The sequence below is a fragment of the Lethenteron reissneri genome, chromosome 19 (genome assembly GCF_015708825.2).
Source record: "Lethenteron reissneri isolate LAM-NWPU_2019-01 chromosome 19, ASM1570882v1, whole genome shotgun sequence".
Lineage (NCBI taxonomy): Eukaryota > Metazoa > Chordata > Hyperoartia > Petromyzontiformes > Petromyzontidae > Lethenteron > Lethenteron reissneri.
The window spans coordinates 6,561,545-6,579,042 of NC_083797.1; the positions used below are offsets into that span (position 1 = coordinate 6,561,545).

The window sequence follows — 17,498 nt, forward strand, 5'->3', positions numbered from 1 at the left end:
TGATATGTGTATTCCCATAAGTATTAAATACTTAAGTCACTGTGGAATTTTCTTTCCAATACATAAACACAGCACCTTCTTTCAGGAATGATGAACTTTTTTGTGTTATTCATGTAACTTACTGACGAAAAAAACTACAAACTAAACAATGTTCTATTTTACCAGGTAAGGCCCACTTGAGCAGTAGAGCTTTTTTTCAAAAGCGACCTAGGCCACAATTGATAGCTCAACGAAGTGGGTTATCACATGGGCATTTATTTCAGCAAACAAAAATGCTGTGTTGCAGCCACAATCTGAAGTTCCTCTTACCCGATGTTCTGTTCTGCAGGCACTTTATGCCCAATTCACCCACTTGAAAAACACCGAGTTCACGACGAGGCTGTCGGAGAAGCACAGAATCCACGAGCTCTACAAGACGCTGGAGGTGCGGATCGCACGGCAGCCACAACGCTCGTTGATTTTTTTAAACGACCAACACTGTTTCGATTTAAAGCTTTCGTGACTGCAGGGATTCGTCTTCTTGGTTTTTTCGGTAAAGTCACGTACAATGGAAATAATAAAATAATAAAAATAAAACAATAAAATAATTTTTTATTATGTTTCATTTTTATTCTTTTATTATTTCGGTAAAGTCACGTAGAATGGAAATAATAAAATAATAAAAATACAACATAATAAATAATTATTTTATAATGCTTCATTTTTTTATTTCCATTCTACATGATAAAGAATTATTTTATTATGTTTTATTTTTATTATTTTATTATTTCCATTCTACGTGACTTTACTGAAAGAACCAAGAAGACCGACACTGCGTCGCGCTCCGTTCATCCTCTTCTTTTTTGCGAGAGCAATTGCGATCGCTTCTGTGCCCTTGTCTTGGCAGGGCTGGTTTCAGTCAGGTCGAATCAAGCTGCCCGAGAAGAACCATCCCAACGATGTGGAGCGGGAGTGGAGCAGGCTCTTTAAAGCCATGGGCGAGCGGGAGACCACTCTTCGATTTGAAATAGCGAGGTCGGTAATGATTCGTCGTCGTGTTTAAATCAATAAGCCCTAAAGTGAAATATAGAGCGTTGCTGTATTTTATTTCCATTGCTGTCCAGTAGTTTTCCTTTCTGCTTGCTGTGTAGCTTCTTGAATTTTAGGATTTTTTAATGCATACATTTTTTCTTCTTACTATTTTGTTTAAATAATATTACCTGGATGCAATTAACAGAAATCCATTTTGTTAATTTTTTTCGTAACTCATTGGTAGCTTGTCATACAGACATAATAACATATTCATCTCTAAGTATATATATATATTTTTTAAATGTGTGGTCGGGGGGGGGGGGCAGGAAAACATAACAGGCTGAGGAATGTGGTGTAACTGACAAAAATGTGATCTGAGAGCGCCTGCCGTGCCTTGGCTTGTCAGGCTTGACAATGGTCCGTGGCAAGTGCGGTCTGGATTAATTTCAGTGCACTAAGCCAACAACGTTTAAGACCTCCGGGGCGAATTATTACAGGTACGCCCATCATGGCCGGACCTATCGGGACGCATGGGGAGTTTTACTTTTCGCCCGATTGGCGCGATGCTTTTCGTGGCCGGGGAGAAACTCCTTAAATAGCGCCTGCTCGCCGCGAAAAGCTTTCGTTTTTGGGAAGTTCATCTCAACTTGCCATCGTGAAAGATGTATTCTTAACTGTGGCAGTAATTTAGGATTCTTCGGAGAAACGTGCTCGTGTTTTTTTTTTATTTTCTTACGTAATTATTAGTACATTCAATCAAGATGGGGTAGCACGTGTTAGCGTCAGTTTGTCATTTGCAGCCCTGCTGAGGAAAGGGGTAAAAATACAGGAAATAGTCAAGGGAGGAAATTTTGATAAAAACAACTGGACTTAGGAGGGAAGCTTGACTTCCTTCAGCACTAGGAGCATGTCGAGTAGCTCTGCCGTGCATTATGGCTCTCTGCCACGCTCGTACGCTGGAGGTTTGCATGACATGGTGATGAATAGGGGGCAGTCTCCTGTAGGCATGTCCTACAGCAGTCACCCTGGAAGTACCATGCAGTATGCTTCTCTTCCAAGGTCATTCTCTGGCGGTGGTGGTAGCGGTGGTGGTGGTGGTGGCGATGGTTGTGGCTCATATGGAGTGATAATGGATGGAGCACAGTTTCCTGGTGACATGTTTTACAGTGGACAAGGTGGGAGTACAATGCAGTATGGCTCTCTTCCAAGGTCATTCTCTGGTGGTGGTGGTGGTAGTAGTGGTGGTGGTGGCGGTGGCTCATATGGAATGACAATAGATGGAGCACAGTCTCCTGCTGGCATGTCCTACAGCACTCAAGCTGGGAGCACCATGCAGTATGGTTCTTTCCCAAGGGCATTCTCTAGCGGTAGTGATGGCGGTGGTGGTAGCGGCTCTTATAGAATGACAATGGATGGGGCACCACAGTCTGCTACTGGCTTGTCTCCTCACGACAGCCAGGTTGCGAGCGCCGTGCGGTACGGTTCTCTGCCACGAGCTTTCTCTCGTGCTTGTCCTAGTGCGTCATATGGAATGGCTGTGGATGGGGCACAGTCTGCTGCTGGCTTGTCCTACAGCAATCCGGCTGCCAGCACCATGCAGTATGGTTCTCTGTCGCAGACAGCTGCTGGTGGCTCGTATGGGATGGCTTTAGGTGGAGGACAGTCTGGTGGTGGTATGTCCTACAGCAGTCAGCCTGCAGGCACCGTCCATTATGGATCTTTGCCAAGGTCGATGTCTGGTGCGTCATATAGAATGGTCGCTGGTGGGAGCCAGTCTGGACGTGGCATGTCGATCAGAAGTCAGTCGGTCAGCTCAAATGTTCGTGTTCCTGATGGGGGCCAGTCTGCGGGATCTTTACACCTAAACAATGCCGCGGGCAAAAGCGTGTCCTTTGCAGGAGCCTCTGCTGATAATTTTGACAATGCAGACGTGTACAGAAGCGTTTCTTACAGTAGCGGTAGCGGCCAAGGCCAGACACTTGGCAGAGCCACGAGCCCTCTGCCTTCTCCACAGTACGGTGCTGATGTCGCAGCGTCCGTCATGCGGCAGCGATCTCCCAGTCCGGCTGGTGTTGACCGTGGCCAGGTGGTCGGGCCAGTTCAGTTTGGCAACGTCGTGTTGAGGGGCCAGCCGTCGCAGTACAGCGGCGGGGTCGCGTCGTCTCTCGCCGATCGCAGTCAATCGGGCGGCATGACGCTATATACCGTCGAGCAGATACAGGCCTTCGCCCCCTCTTCAGACATCGGCATAGTGGATAGCAGCCAGGTGTTGACCCCAGCGCAAACGGGCAGCGGTCTCAGCAGCGCAGCTCACCTGAGGAGCAACGCCAGCCAGATGGCTCAAGCCAGCTTCGGAGGGGGGGGTGGGCACGGGTTGACAGGCATGCCGGCGTACGGTCAGTTGGTGGACACGGGTGGAGAGATGGCCAGGTAACGGTGATGACAGTAACCGCGCGTGTCGATGGCGGTGTGAAATTCCAGCGCTTGCTTGTGCGTCGCTGTTGCATAGGTGCGTACGCGTTAATGCATGCAATGCCGCATTGCATTGCTCGAGTCTAATTGTTATTTGTATATAAGCATTATGCACAATGCACATACATATTCAGATGTTTCATTTTTAAGTCGATGGCTTTTAATTTTAATCCCTAATCGAATTTGCATATAGTTATTCTATAATTATTGTCACCATTGTCATGGTGACACAAATATATAGTCTTTTCTTCAGCACTTTGTTGAAAAAAGTTAGACATCTCAAAAATAGTATAACGCATTGCAGTTATATACTGCAAATAGTCATTCTATTTAAATTAAATAAGTCACAAAATATACGTGATTAATTGCCATGTTTTCTTCATTTGGATATAGAACCGGCCGCATGCTTTCACAGCGATGCATGAGCCCCACCTGCTCACACCAAAACAAAGCGTGAGCACGTGAATGAGGGATAATTTTACAATGTCGTTTTTGAACAATGATCCGATATAAATATACCTGACGTAGTAGGTAAACTGCCATGTCGTTCGTGGGCACAAGAACAAAAATTCAGCCGCGCTGAATTAGCTCATTCGCTCTGCGGAAAGGTGACGGGAGAGGGCTGCCCGCTTCTCGCAATGGGAAGAACCGGGCATGCAGTTCCAGTTGGAACAGGAGAGACATTTCACATGGCGTATTTCATTTCAAGTGCCAGCTGCGGTGTAGCGGTTATGACACTGGACTTCGCCAGTTCTATTGAATCTCCGCACCTATATTCACGCGGCAGTACAGATGGCGTGAATGGTTTGCATGTCATTTTGTGGATCGGCGGATCGCACGTGGTGGGGTTAAGTGTGGGTACTCTCAACGCTTTCACGTCGTCTGGCTGGTGTGGACGAGTCTGCTAAATTAACTGTAGCGGCGCTCTCTAGATGGTTTATTTATGTATTATGCTTGTTCACCTCGGCAAGTGCAGCCGAGTCTCATGACAGTTTTTTTTCAGGAGGGTAATTGCGGGCCTGCGCCTTTATCGTATTCCTCTTGTGCTATCGCCACTCTGCCCTTTGATTGCCAGGCTCGAGGCGCTGCAAAGGTTGGCGAGGACAGCGGAGATGGACACGAGCCAGTGCGGTGACCTCCTGGCCAAAGCGTCGTCGGCCCTGCAGGCCGTATGTGTCACACCGCATTCTCTGCGCGTCTCTATTTATAGCCTAGCAGTGGAGGACAAAGGGACAAAGGCAGCAGCCTCGTGATGAACTGCACACGGTCTGCTGGTGGCAATGACATCCCTACGTGTGCTGTTTTAATGAGACGGCGGTTGGAATCCATTGCTGGCGCCTGCCTAATGAGCGAGATGTTAACTTTCTCTCCCCTGGAATACCGGAGGTTGTGGGTTGGAATCCCAACCCTGACGCCCGCATATTTGGAGTTTGCATGGTCTCTCCATGGTTGTGTGGATTTTTCTCCAGGTCCTCCGGTTTTTTTCTCCGCATTTATAAACACACGTTTAGAGTATTTGGCTGCTATAAATTACCACATGATCAGCCATTTGGTTGAGCTATCATTTGTGGACAGGTCTCTTCTGAAAAAGAGCTGTTTAGCTCAGTGGGCCTTTCCTGGTGAAAGAAAAATAGTTAATATTCAGTTAGTTGTCCCGAATCCCATTTGGATTCTGCAATGGGCTTTTAAAGATGTGGAAATTGATCTTTACAAAGAAGGAAACTTGCATAAGGCACCATTATAATGGCGTTAAAACAATTAAATGTAAATTCTGTGTTAATGTATTATTATAGCGTAGAAGCAGTTTCATAAGTTAATGTTTTGTCTTTAGTAAATAGTGTTTATTGGACAATTGTATTTATTTGTGTATCCTGTTCTCGCGTCAATACAGAACGTAATAGATGATCCATGTTTATTCATTCTTAGGACTCGAATCGAATTTCTTCCGGGCAGCAACCACAGAGCATGGCTGAGATTGCACAGTATTTAACGGAAACTGAAGTGAAGATCAGCAAACTCTTTGTGGACATCCAGAGTCTCAGAGAAGCAAAATATCTCCACTCGGAGCAGCTCTACTCCAGGTACGACATGTGGCTTCTTTCATTCACCCTGAATGCCAAACCAAAACAAATATCTCTAAGTATACTTCCGGGGAAGTGGCATGGTTGCCTTCCCGTCTCCGGCTGAGCACCACGGCGGCGAGATGTTGACTACCTCACCTGGTATACAGGAGGTCATGGGTGCGATCCCGACCCTGACGCCTGCTGTATATTTGGAGTTGACATGTTCTCCCTGTGGTCGCGTGGATTTATCTCCGGGTCCTCTGGGTTTTCTCTCCACATTTAGAATTGCGCGTTCAGATTTTTAAGAGTTTTTGGCTGCTATAAATTTCCATGCAAGGAGCCACCTCGTTCAGCTACCATCTGTGGCGAGTTTTGTTTTTGAGAAAAGAGGTATGGTAGCTCAGAGGGGCCTGTACCTGGTTAAATAAAAAAGTAGTTTTAGTTTAATGGAGCATGAGCTTTCTCCTTGTAAAAAGGTTTCAGTTTTGTTGCCAGAAAAAAGGGGGAAAACCCTATTATATTTGGTACTGGTAAAGGAGGTCTAATGATGTAGATGCTCACCCCGAGCCCTCATTACTTTGATAGTGACGTTGTCTTTGAGCTCTACGCCTTTTGGCGTCCTCTGGTCGAGCACCAATTGGGTCGAGGCTCAAAAGAAAGCCGTCCCTTGGTGTGGACAAATCCGTTTCAAGGACAATGCATATATTAGTGTGTTTTTTGTTTGCATCTGACTGCAAATATTGTGGTTAATGCAGACATGAATCCTTGTAAAAAGGTTTCAGTTTTGTTGCCAGAAAAAAAGGGGAAAAACCCTATTATTATATTTTGGTACTGGCAAAGGAGGTTTAACGATGAAGCTTTCTCGTCGTGCCGCGGCCGCACAGGGTCCTGCAGCTGCACGAGCAGTTGACGAGCATGCGCGCCGAGCAGGGCAAGCTCCTGGGCAGGGTGCAGCAGCTGCTGGAGGACAAGGCAAGGGACGCGGCCGCCTCGAGGGCGGCGGACGCAGAGCGCGTGCGGACCGAGGACGACTCCAACTTGAAGTATGCTCATGAGCTGCTCGCCTGGGTGGAGCACAGCCAGGTGCGTTTGTGGCTGCCCGGGGTTACGACACGGCAGATAAGTTGTATTCGCTCCTGATGTGCTCGTGGGTTTGCTGTAAATCGCGTGTTTCGGCGGCTTAGCGGTTAGCGCACCGTGCTATACGAGCCCGGGCCACCCGAGTTCGATTCCTGCTCACGACCAACGCCGGTGACAATGGGCCTCCCCCTATGTCGACTCGGCCTCAAATGAGTACCTGGTGCGGTGTGTAAATATCGCCGCTAGGGAGAGGAAGGCGGCCGGGCGTGGTGCTGGCCACCCACCCCCCTCGTGTGGCGTGCTGGCCTTCATAGGTGCTTGCGAACAGCACTTGTCCAAACAGTCTGTTCAGGCTATACGGAGGATCTTTGTATTTTGCTCGGCATGATTTTCTGACACGTCTGACATTTGGCTTCGCATTATGCCAGCAGCTGCCCAAGGGCATCGTGCTGTACAGCACGCACACACGATCCGCGCATACTCCGGAAAGCCGTTCAGCAACACGATCCGTGAAAACATATGCAGTCATAGTAGTAGTAGTAATAATCATGATGGTGTCGCAACTTGTACTCAATTGCTGTGTCGGCTGGAAACAAAACATGCAAAGTCTGCCATGCCCATCATTCAACAAAGACTTACAATTTTAAATATATCTCATGAGTAATCTGTGAAAGTTCTGAAGGCCATTTTCTGGATTTTGTTTTGTAATTACATTACTTATTTTAGTCTCTGTTAATACAAGTGCAGTCGCTTCTGTGCAAATACAAATAATATTGACTAAAATTTTATAAACAGAAAATTAAGTGTATTCTGTATGTGGTGGAAAATGGTTGCTGGTCACAAGATGTAACTTTCCACATTGGTGAAACACAGTTTAATAGCAGCTTTGCAAATTCCGCCATTCCAACAGCTTGACATATTTAAAAAAAATACAAATGTAAATGCATTAACATTACAACTGGCTCGCCCATGATGCTTGTGTAACCTACCTGGTGCTTCTGGGTTCTTACAGTTACAAATCGACTCGGGTGACTGGGGCTCCGATCTTCCTTCTGTCGAGGCGAATATGGAAAGCCACAAAACTCTACACAGATCCATCGAGGACTTCAGGTCAAGTGTGGAAGAAGCCATGGCCAACAAGGTACGGTTTATTACCACATCATTGATTCCCATAAAAATGTAATAAATTTGCTCTCCGGGAAGAGAGGCTTTGTTTATTCATAATCACGTTTTCATGGGTTCGATCACGAAAATGTAAATGTGTCGTTAAACCCATCACCACTCCCGACACAGCCAATTAGTAAGGTTTGTCACGTGAAGAAAACGTGCCAATTAGTTACTACTTCAGCACACCGGTTCATCGGAAAGTAAACCCACAAGATTTACGAGTTGCCTACTGCGTAAACCCACCGCATTTACATTTTGAGTGCTGTACTCAAAAGCCAACACGTTAAAATGGTTTGTAAAGTTGCACAAATGTGAGTGGAGTGCGACGTGTGTGTGCCATGTCCATTGTTGTTTTACAGAGCAAGTTGTCATCGACTGTGAAGGCCGAGTACGTTGGGCTTGTGAACAGCCTGGAGATAAAGTACACGAAACTCATGGTTTGTAACTTGGCTTATGCTTTCACACAGTGCAGCAAAGCCTAATGAGTACTCGTAATTAAGCATCGGTGTCTATCACGTAATTTAACTCTCTAATACTTTCTTGTAAATTTGAAGCTTTGAAATGTAGTTCGTGGATATCGGTTGAAGTGACCTCCTATTTAGGTCGGGATTCTGCCGTGGGTAGCGCACCGGACTTTTTGATCTCCTGGCGCAGCGGCTAACATAATGGGTCAAGTTTCCCGCCTCCGTCCACCCATGAGTATAAACGGGTTACAGCACATGAAGTAGATCAGCAGGTCCCATGCGATGGGATAAAGTTTAGGTACTCCAAAGACGTCTGGCCGGCATGGAAGAGATAGGTCAAATACCGTCTAGAGAGTCTCTTTCGAGCTTCCTAGAGCGTGGCCAAGAAACCAGACGGCTAGACCTTTACCTATTAGCTATCGTGATCTCTCTGTAAACACCAAGATTACCTTAGTTTAAAATAAAATTGCAATATTCCTCGTGAAACAATGTCATTTTTGCTCTAACTAATCCAAAGGGCACATACTTATTGACCACACCCTTTGGGCGATGGGAATTCTGAGCGGTTTGCATTGTGTGCCTTGAATTCAGAACGCGTCACGGAGCAGAGGGAGGCACCTGGACAGCTTGCACAGCTTCATCACACGCGCCACCAAGGAGCTCATCTGGCTGAACCAGAAGGAGGAAGACGAGGTGTCCTATGACTGGAGCGAGAAGAACAGCAGCACTGCCGTGAAGAAGGAGGCCTACGGTGTACGTTTATCCACTGCCCATAAGTCACTCGCACATCGCCGGAGAGCGTAAGAGGCGGTTTGTTTCACTGGTATAACTTTGTCCAGAAATATGTGGTTCTCAAGGGCCGATGTGAAAATGTGAAAAGCAAAGCAAGCCATGTAATTGTATGCATGCATATTGAACTTAATTCGCACCCTACGTAGCCGACCTTGGTAATATATTCGGAGGCGCAATGAAGACGTCATGTGATCGTCGTCATCTTTACTTCCTTGTGCAGGAATTTATGCGAGAGCTCGAGGAAAGGGAATCGAACATAAAGAGTATCCAGGAGAGTGGCGAGCAACTCCTGGCTGATGCCCACCCTGGCAAGCAGTCGATTCAGGTATGCAGCTTCATTACAAAGATGCACGTGATCATTGGTATAGCCGTAATGACGATATATATTCTTAGGTTTTTTCAGTAAAGTCACATAGGTGAAAATTAAAATTAATAAAAGTAAAATAAATATAAAATAAAAATCACGACGTTTCAGAGGCAACACAAGCTTCCGTCTTAAAGAGCTTGATACAGCTATCGTGCTGTGACGGTTCCATCTGAAGACGGAAGCTTGTGTTGCCTCCGAAACGTCGTGATTTTTATTTTATATTTATTTTACTTTTATTAATTTAAATTTTTCACCTACGTGACTTTACCGAAAAACCTAAGAATATGAATCCTTGCAGTCACGAAAGCTTCAAATATAGAAGTAATGACGATAATTTATTTCGCTAACCCAACCCTGACGTGTGCTTCCACTGAACTCTCCTTTGGAATTGGGTTGTTTGACTGTAATTGTGTGTTACAGGCCTACATTGCAGCCATGCAAACGCAGTGGAACTGGGTCCTCCAGCTGTGCTCTTGCGTAGAGACTCACCTGGCCGAGAACACCGCCTATTTCCAGGTACGCTTACGGCACTGAGTGACGTGTAAGTCGCTGTTATCCCTCTTTCAAAACTAGGAAACGTATTTGCGTGCGCATAGCTACTTCCTATGCAGCACATCTAAACGATGGAATTCTTCGTCTATTAATCTTGTCAAGACGGTGCGATGATCACGAACTTCCTTTACTCGTTGCCAGTTCTTTCAAGATGCCAAGGAGGTGGAACAGCAGCTGAACAACCTTCAGGACACCATCTGGAGGAAGTACAAATGCGACAAGTCGACAAGTTTGACCCGCCTAGAGAATCTCCTGCAGGACGCGATCGTGAGTACTTTTGAGTGTTTGAGAGTTTAGAGTGTTGGCTGCTATAAATGTCCACGTGATAAGCCACTTCGTTGAGCTGTCATTTGTGGCCAGGCCGCTTCTGAAAAAAGACCTATATCACTCAATGGGCCTTACCTGATCAAATAAAATAGTAGTAATATTTGTACTTTAATTCCTTTTTCATCCGAGATCCTAATTAAGTTGATTACGTGTGTAATGCTTACCCCAGTATTGATCCTTGTGGGTTGCCCCTTTTCCACGTTCATAACCACAATGATAATCGCAAGTCACCTGTGCCTTTTAACACGGGTTAGAATTGGAATAAATATGGTGAGGAAATATCCATGACTAGACTTAATGAAAACGTAGTTTGATGACGGGACGCTGCCATGGTATAATGGTTAGCATGCTCTACTTGTGATCCACGGGTCGCCAGTTCGAACTCCCTGTCATGATAGTTGAAGTTTTTAAAATCCCTCCTCCACCCATGTCCCCACAGCAGCAATACGAATGGGTGACACCGAGAGGTCAATCGATTGGAAGGGTCGCGTGTGGGTGGGATAAACAGTGGGTGTCTGCCACCTCTTCCAAGACGCCTGGCCGGTGTGGAATAGTCGGCCGATTCCCTTCTCAGAGAGCTTTCCAGAGCTCCCTCTAGTGGAGGCCTCTTTTGGCAGCAGTGGGAAATGAGCCAAGGCATTACACAAGGGCCGTTATCCCCTGTTACCTTTTCATCTCTCGGTTTATTGAATCATTGTAGTCCGTGACCGCTTGCTGTTCACCGACGCAGCACGTTCAATCGGGCTCGAATGTGTGATCGTGTTTCCTAGGAGGAAAAGGAGCAGCTCTCAAGCTACAAGAGCCGCGTGAACAACCTTGCGAGCAGAGCCAAGACTGTTGTGCAGCTCAAGCCCAGAAACCCGGACAGTTTCCTGCACGGCACCATTCCCATCAGGGCCATCTGTGATTACAAGCAGCTGGAGGTATGGATGCCCTCAGCGTGGCAACGTGTACTTCCACGGAATAAGTTCAGTACTTGCGAACTTTGTGTCGGCGTGCATCTGTTACGTGCACATGGCCAGCAGGCGACAAGGTTGCTTAAGGGATTGTTAATGTACGCATGCCCGCTCGTACTGTCTTATGTTTCAATATATGGCGACGACTAACAGCAGTGCACACGTGTTATTCTAATACTACATGAAGGCGTGCCGTGCAGGCCTTCATGGGTGCCACTCGCTAACAGCGCTTGCCCTAACAGCCCGTTAATAGGCTACGTGGGGGATACCTGTCTTTGTGTTGAAGATCACGCTGCACAAGAATGCCGAGTGCGTCCTGGAGGACAACTCGCAGCGCTCCAGGTGGAAGGTGATCAGCTCGAGCGGCAGCGAGGCCATGGTGCCCTCCGTGTGCTTCTCCGTGCCGGCGCCAAACAGGGAGGCGATCGACTTGGCCAGCAGGTGTGGCCCAGTGTGCTGTGGGTTCTATCATTGGCAGTTTGGCACGGTGATTAGAAGGCAACACTTAGTGCAATGGGTGTTGGCGGCAGCGGCACAGTGCGCTCTGAATTTGGCGATCTGCGTTCGATTCTTGGCCGCGGTTAACATCGGCGGTTAGTTCCTCCTGGGTGGCTCTCCCTTTCGACCAAATCCACACTGACCACTGTGGTGAAGTATGGTCAGACAGCCCCCCGATTGAGATGATGTGGAGAAGCCTCCATAAAACTTCTGGAGATTATTGATATTATTTCGTGTTATTTATAATGGGCATGTATTGACATACCCATTACATGTTTAAAGTGAGAAATAACCAAATCGTAACCTAAAGTTCTGGCTCATACTCCCTTTTCATATATTACACAGATATGGAATTATAATGAATTGGTTTATGCTAGGAATTCAACGAATGAACAAATACATTGGCTACCTTATATATCCCATTATGTAAGTATTTTTTTCTTTTACGGTTTTATACATGTTTTTAGTTTTTCTCAGGTTCAGTGTAAATAAAAATGGTGAGTTTGTTGTGCATTGCTGTTTCCAAGGATACTTCTGTAACCAATAAGCGACGGTGCGGTTCCTTGGCAGACTTGAGCAGCTGTACCATGACATAGGGACGCTCTGGCACCAGCTGTACACCAATATGCAGAGCGTGCTTTCCTGGCACTACTTTGTGAGTGACATCGACATCATCCGCTCTTGGAACACCAACATGGTATGGAAACACGCTGCGACCTTTCAACCAATGTTTATGAAATGCAAAGTCCATTGCTTTCGCCCTCGCTAAGAAAGATCGATAGAAAAAAGTGCCATTGTAAAAATAATCTCGGGCAAACATTAATACAATTAACACTTTTTTTTGGCATGTTAGTTTACAGCACAAACTTTAAACACGATTTTTACAATCGGACTTTTAAATGTTATCTTCAGGTAGTTTCGGTATGGATACGTGTGATAGTTAGTTCGATGCACTCCTGCTGTTGGACTTTTAATATACTCGCTAGAATTCCGCGACGTAGTTTGCTCCTTGTGATTTGCTGTGGCTTTGCGCGTTGTTCCGACGTCCACGACAGTTTCGCAACATTTCTCCGGAGGAGCACGCCAACGTCATGCATGATCTGACGGTGCATTACGAGGAGTTCTTGAAAAACAGCCGGGAGTCCGAGGTCTTCACCCCGTCGGAACTCTCTCAGCTGGAGCGCGACTTCAACTTCTGCCGACAGCACTACGAGGAACTGCTTCTGACGGTCGAAAAAGGTAATGTGAGGACAGTGGTGGTTCCTGCTTTGTTGACGGTGCTAATTTAGCAGATCGCATTTATCAGCTTGAAAGTACGTCTCGCAGTTTTCTCTGATGTTGCTGATATTGTCAGCAAAGTTGACAAGGTGCTTTTATTCCGTCGTCTCTAAACACATAATTTATATGATGTCACTCATGTTCACATCTGTGGGAAACATCAGCGGCAATCATCTGTCAGTCGGTGTCTGTATATCTCCAACATTCAGTCTTTTGTTTCTTCTGATGCAACGCATTGGGTTGATGTAGGTGCCAAGAAATTTGACAGCCGTGTCTGATTCATTGTATTCTCGGCGCCGATAGCTATCGCTTTCATTTGATTCACAATGCGAGTCCGTCTCTCTATCGCGTGTCTGGATGGCGTGCAGAGGACCAGGACGAGACTGCGTGTCGCAGTCTGATTGCCGAACTGCAGGGCGTGCAGCAACGCTTGGATAGCTGCGAGGAGCGCATGGTCCGCATGATCCGCACCCCCTTGGACCAGGATGCCCTGCAGGACAATGCCAACCGCATCTCCGAGCAGGAGGTGCGTGACTGCACGGCGCTCGCTCACAAGCAGTGCTGCCTAAGTGCCAGTGCCTTCCTTTTTGGGAGTGTCTTCTTCAGCCACAATCAGTTCCCTGCTGCATGATCGCGTAGCCCAACCGAGGCCATCTCTCATGGTTCTGCGATGTAACAATCCACCCACTCCTGTGATGTAACAATTCAGCATGGTTGGCTACGTGCGGTGCGAAAGAAGTTAAACGTACATGCATGCATACTTTCTGGAGTGGAAATAATATAACTTGACCAGTTGTTGACAAGTTTACCGAGCATTACATATCCTTACTTTTCTTTCGTCTCCGATGAGTTCAGTTATTTTTGTAAAAAATAATGTACATTCTTGATTTGAAGCTTTCATGACTGCAGGAATCCATACTCTTTGGTTCTTTCGGTAAAGTCACGTAGGTAGAAAATAAAATAAATTGCAACGTTTCGATCGCAACACAAGCGGCCGTCCTAAGGCGGAAAACATATAATCCAGCAGTGGATCAAAACGTCGTGATTTATTTAATTTCATACCTACGTGACTTTACCAAAAGAACCAAAGAGTATAAGTATAATGTACATTGTTATTTTTATTACAAAAAAAACTATTATAGTGAGAACAGCATTGCTCAATAAAGTAGGTTACATTTTGTGAAAGTGTAATTATTTTCGCTTCCAGAATGATGCGGTATATACTATTGCCAAGTGGTGAATTGAAACCGTTGTGCGAGGGACGTGACCGCGGTTGGGGCGTGTGTGGAACGACAGAAATGTCCACAGCCTTGCGACCGCTTGCCCGTGGCGCTACCCCAGCTATCTGGGGCCTGTGCATACACGTTTTGGGAAAGCAAGAAGGAATTTGCAGTGTTAAAATGCTTCTTGAGAAGCTCCGAGTATTTTTTGTTTGGCATGTCAGAATGTTTTTAATCATTTATTCATTGTTGTTGATGCTTTTTTTCAGCTCGAGCAAGAATGTGTAAAAATAGGTTGCTGTTGAACAGCGCAACTTTTATCATTTGTGTTCATTATAGGATTATATTCTGATAATAATTCGACATACCTTCATCATTAATCTTTCTTTTTATTGGTAGGCAGTTCCAAATCAGTATGTTTAGTATCATGGAAGTTTTCAATATTACGCATGATTTAGGTTTTGTATAACAAATGCGATCAACACATGATCTCATCGATGTAAATATCGTGTTCTTGAACATTCCTTGAATAAATAATGTTTCTTTGCCTGCTTATTCACAAGTTCCAATCATGTTTTTCTTCTACGGTAATTATGATTTTCGTACAAAATGTATTAGCATGTGGAAAATACGCTTCTGGAATTTAAATACATTTACGTGCAACTCTATGCTGGGAATTTCATCGACGAGCAAGTTGTAAGTTCGCAATGGAAGATGCCAGGCAATCATTCTGAATGCAATCTAGTAGGGTGTGATGGGCAGGGCACACGTGCAGTATGAAAAAGGGCCGGTTACAGAGACTGGCATTGGAGTATCACCCAGAGGTCAGCCAGACGATGAGACAATTGTCAACTGTCAAATAAACAGGAGCCGGCAAGGGGAGCAATGAAAAGTTGTGGTGGCATCAGCAGGGTTGCCATTGATAACCTTGATTCATTCAGCAAACCGGTACGGGGCACTCTTAACATGCTATTGCCGCGCCAGGTCATCTTGCTGACGCTGACGTTGATCGCTTTCGTCCCTTCCATTCTGTGCTCCTCCCTTTTCTGGGCAGCGCTTGCACGGAGACGTGGAGGAGGTGAAGGCCGGGCTGCAGCGCACGAGCGCGAGCTGCGAGTCCGTGCTCGGTCAGAGCGTGGCCGTGCCGAGCCAGACCCAGCTCCGCTCCGAGCACGCGGTCACCCTGCAGAGGATGGACCAAGTCTACTGCCTCTCCTCCGTCTACCTGGAAAAGTGAGGACGGCGCCACACCGACCCACACGCAGTCGTAGCCTTTGTCTCGTGTCACTCACAATCTGCTTCGGGACACCAAGGTCTCAAACTGTTACAGCCTCACGTCGGTTCTCTGCTGTCACCCCCCTTGGTGTGGAACTCTCTATCCCTTTACGTATCCACAACATCAAATGCACTCTGACTGTCAAAAGACATCTAAAGACCTCCATCTGTTTGGTCAGAGCTTTCGAGCTGCCCTGAGCTTGGCTCCGCGCCTCTGAGTTGTTGACTTGTCTGCAAGATCTGGCGCTTTATAAATGTCATTATTATTACGTGACCTTAATGGACCGATGTTTTTGTTGTGATGACGTTTTTTTGTTGTTTTGTGCTCTTTGTGTTTTGGTGCAATGTCTTAATTTAATGCTTTTTGATTTTGCTTGGTAAGTAGGTGTTTTAATTCACTTGGTAGTGGCTGTGTATGGGATTTGGTCCTCATATTTCATTGATGTACAGGGTTATGGGACGCTGTTAGTCTGAATGGCGCTATATAAAATTAAAGTGTTTACTTAATGTCATTTTTACGTTCATTTTATGATAATTTACTGATTTGGAAAAATGCTGCATAATTGGGTTCATAAAGACCCTACAAAACTATTTATGGAGAACATGAACTTAAAATGTTTATATAATAATTATTTTATTATATAATTGCTTTTTTAATTGTTTTCCCCGTAGGCTGAAGACTGTGGATTTGGTGATAAAGTCTGTGCAAGATGCAGAAGTTCTCGTGAAGACGTTTGAGACCAGGCTATGCGAGGAAGAAAGAGTTCCAACTGACCCACAGGAAATACAGCGCTATAAAACCATTCTCAAGGTGACACATCGATCAGTTTTTTTTCTTGTTGCCATTTTTGGCATTTACATTGCGTCACCCGCGCAGATTGAACCCTAATATGTTCCAGATACCACAATCCCTTGCTGGTAAGGACATAGGTTGTTAGCCTCCTAGTTTTGTTGCCTTGTTCGCATGTTTTTTTTTCTTTCCGAGCACTCTAAGATTCTTTTCACATGCAAAAAAAAAATAACAGAAAGAATTGGTCGCATATCCCAAAGCTGAATTCTCCTGAAAAATGACCCGGAGTCATAGTTATCACAGACACAGGTGTAGCCATGCAATTACCTGCTCACATCACTGTTGGAGGAAGGGCCTCTGCTAGAGGGAGCTCTATAGGTATTTGGCCTACTCTTCCACCCTGGCCGCACGTCTTGGACGAGGTGGGGGAGCGCCCACACTTCACCCCTCTGCACATGACCTGCCAGTACACTAACTTTATGCAGCTTGGTGGACAGCGGCAGAGGATTTTTTGTAAACTTTACCAACTGTCTTCTTGGTTCTTTCGGTAAAGTCACGTAGAATGGAAATAATAAAATGATAAAAATAAAACATAACAAAATAATTCTCACGACGTTTCGGCCACAACGCAAGCAGCCGTCCTCAGGTGAAGAACAGGTCTGTCGAGAAGACAGAGTCTGTCTTCTCGACATGTGACTTTACCGAAAGAACCAAGAAGATGAATCCCTGCAGTCACGAAAGCTTTAAATCGAAATGTACAAGAGAAGTTGATTCCAGTGGAGGGGTGCAAGGAGGAATAAGTGCCAAACATGGGATTGGGCACAGGGAGACGGAGGGACAGACAGAGACAGAGAAGATTAGAAATGAAGAAGATGAGAAGGGGACATGGAAGGAGATGAGAGGGCAAGACCATGGAAAGATGTTTCAGCTGCCGCACCGTATTGCAATTCCAATGACGCCAACCGCTTGTTGGCAATTCCCACTTCCAACTACCATTGAATATGTACATGCCTCTGGCATGACCCTGCCAGTGTTGTTCAACATAACTGCACGCGTTGTTAGTACAACTCATGGGCAGGCTACCTCATCCTGGCAGCCCGCAGCGTGCCACTGATGAACTTCTTGTTTTGTCGGCAGCACACCCCCCTCTCCCACATAGCCAAGAGCGCAAGTTTTGTAAATGCGG

General features: G+C 45.9%; 1 protein-coding gene across 1 annotated transcript in view; it reads left to right on the plus strand.

Moving 5' to 3' along the window:
• Positions 1-17,498, plus strand: part of LOC133344209 (microtubule-actin cross-linking factor 1-like) — a 151,372-nt gene that overhangs the window by 17,799 nt on the left and 116,075 nt on the right. Inside the window, exons 6-23 of the mRNA XM_061554252.1 lie at positions 329-424; positions 887-1,014; positions 4,559-4,652; positions 5,410-5,564; positions 6,431-6,629; positions 7,639-7,767; positions 8,153-8,230; positions 8,849-9,010; positions 9,270-9,374; positions 9,837-9,932; positions 10,110-10,235; positions 11,066-11,218; positions 11,538-11,692; positions 12,320-12,446; positions 12,805-12,988; positions 13,396-13,553; positions 15,302-15,480; positions 16,195-16,333. Coding sequence (XP_061410236.1) covers positions 329-424; positions 887-1,014; positions 4,559-4,652; positions 5,410-5,564; positions 6,431-6,629; positions 7,639-7,767; positions 8,153-8,230; positions 8,849-9,010; positions 9,270-9,374; positions 9,837-9,932; positions 10,110-10,235; positions 11,066-11,218; positions 11,538-11,692; positions 12,320-12,446; positions 12,805-12,988; positions 13,396-13,553; positions 15,302-15,480; positions 16,195-16,333 — 2,463 coding nt within the window. The remainder of the gene's footprint in view (positions 1-328; positions 425-886; positions 1,015-4,558; positions 4,653-5,409; positions 5,565-6,430; positions 6,630-7,638; positions 7,768-8,152; positions 8,231-8,848; positions 9,011-9,269; positions 9,375-9,836; positions 9,933-10,109; positions 10,236-11,065; positions 11,219-11,537; positions 11,693-12,319; positions 12,447-12,804; positions 12,989-13,395; positions 13,554-15,301; positions 15,481-16,194; positions 16,334-17,498) is intronic.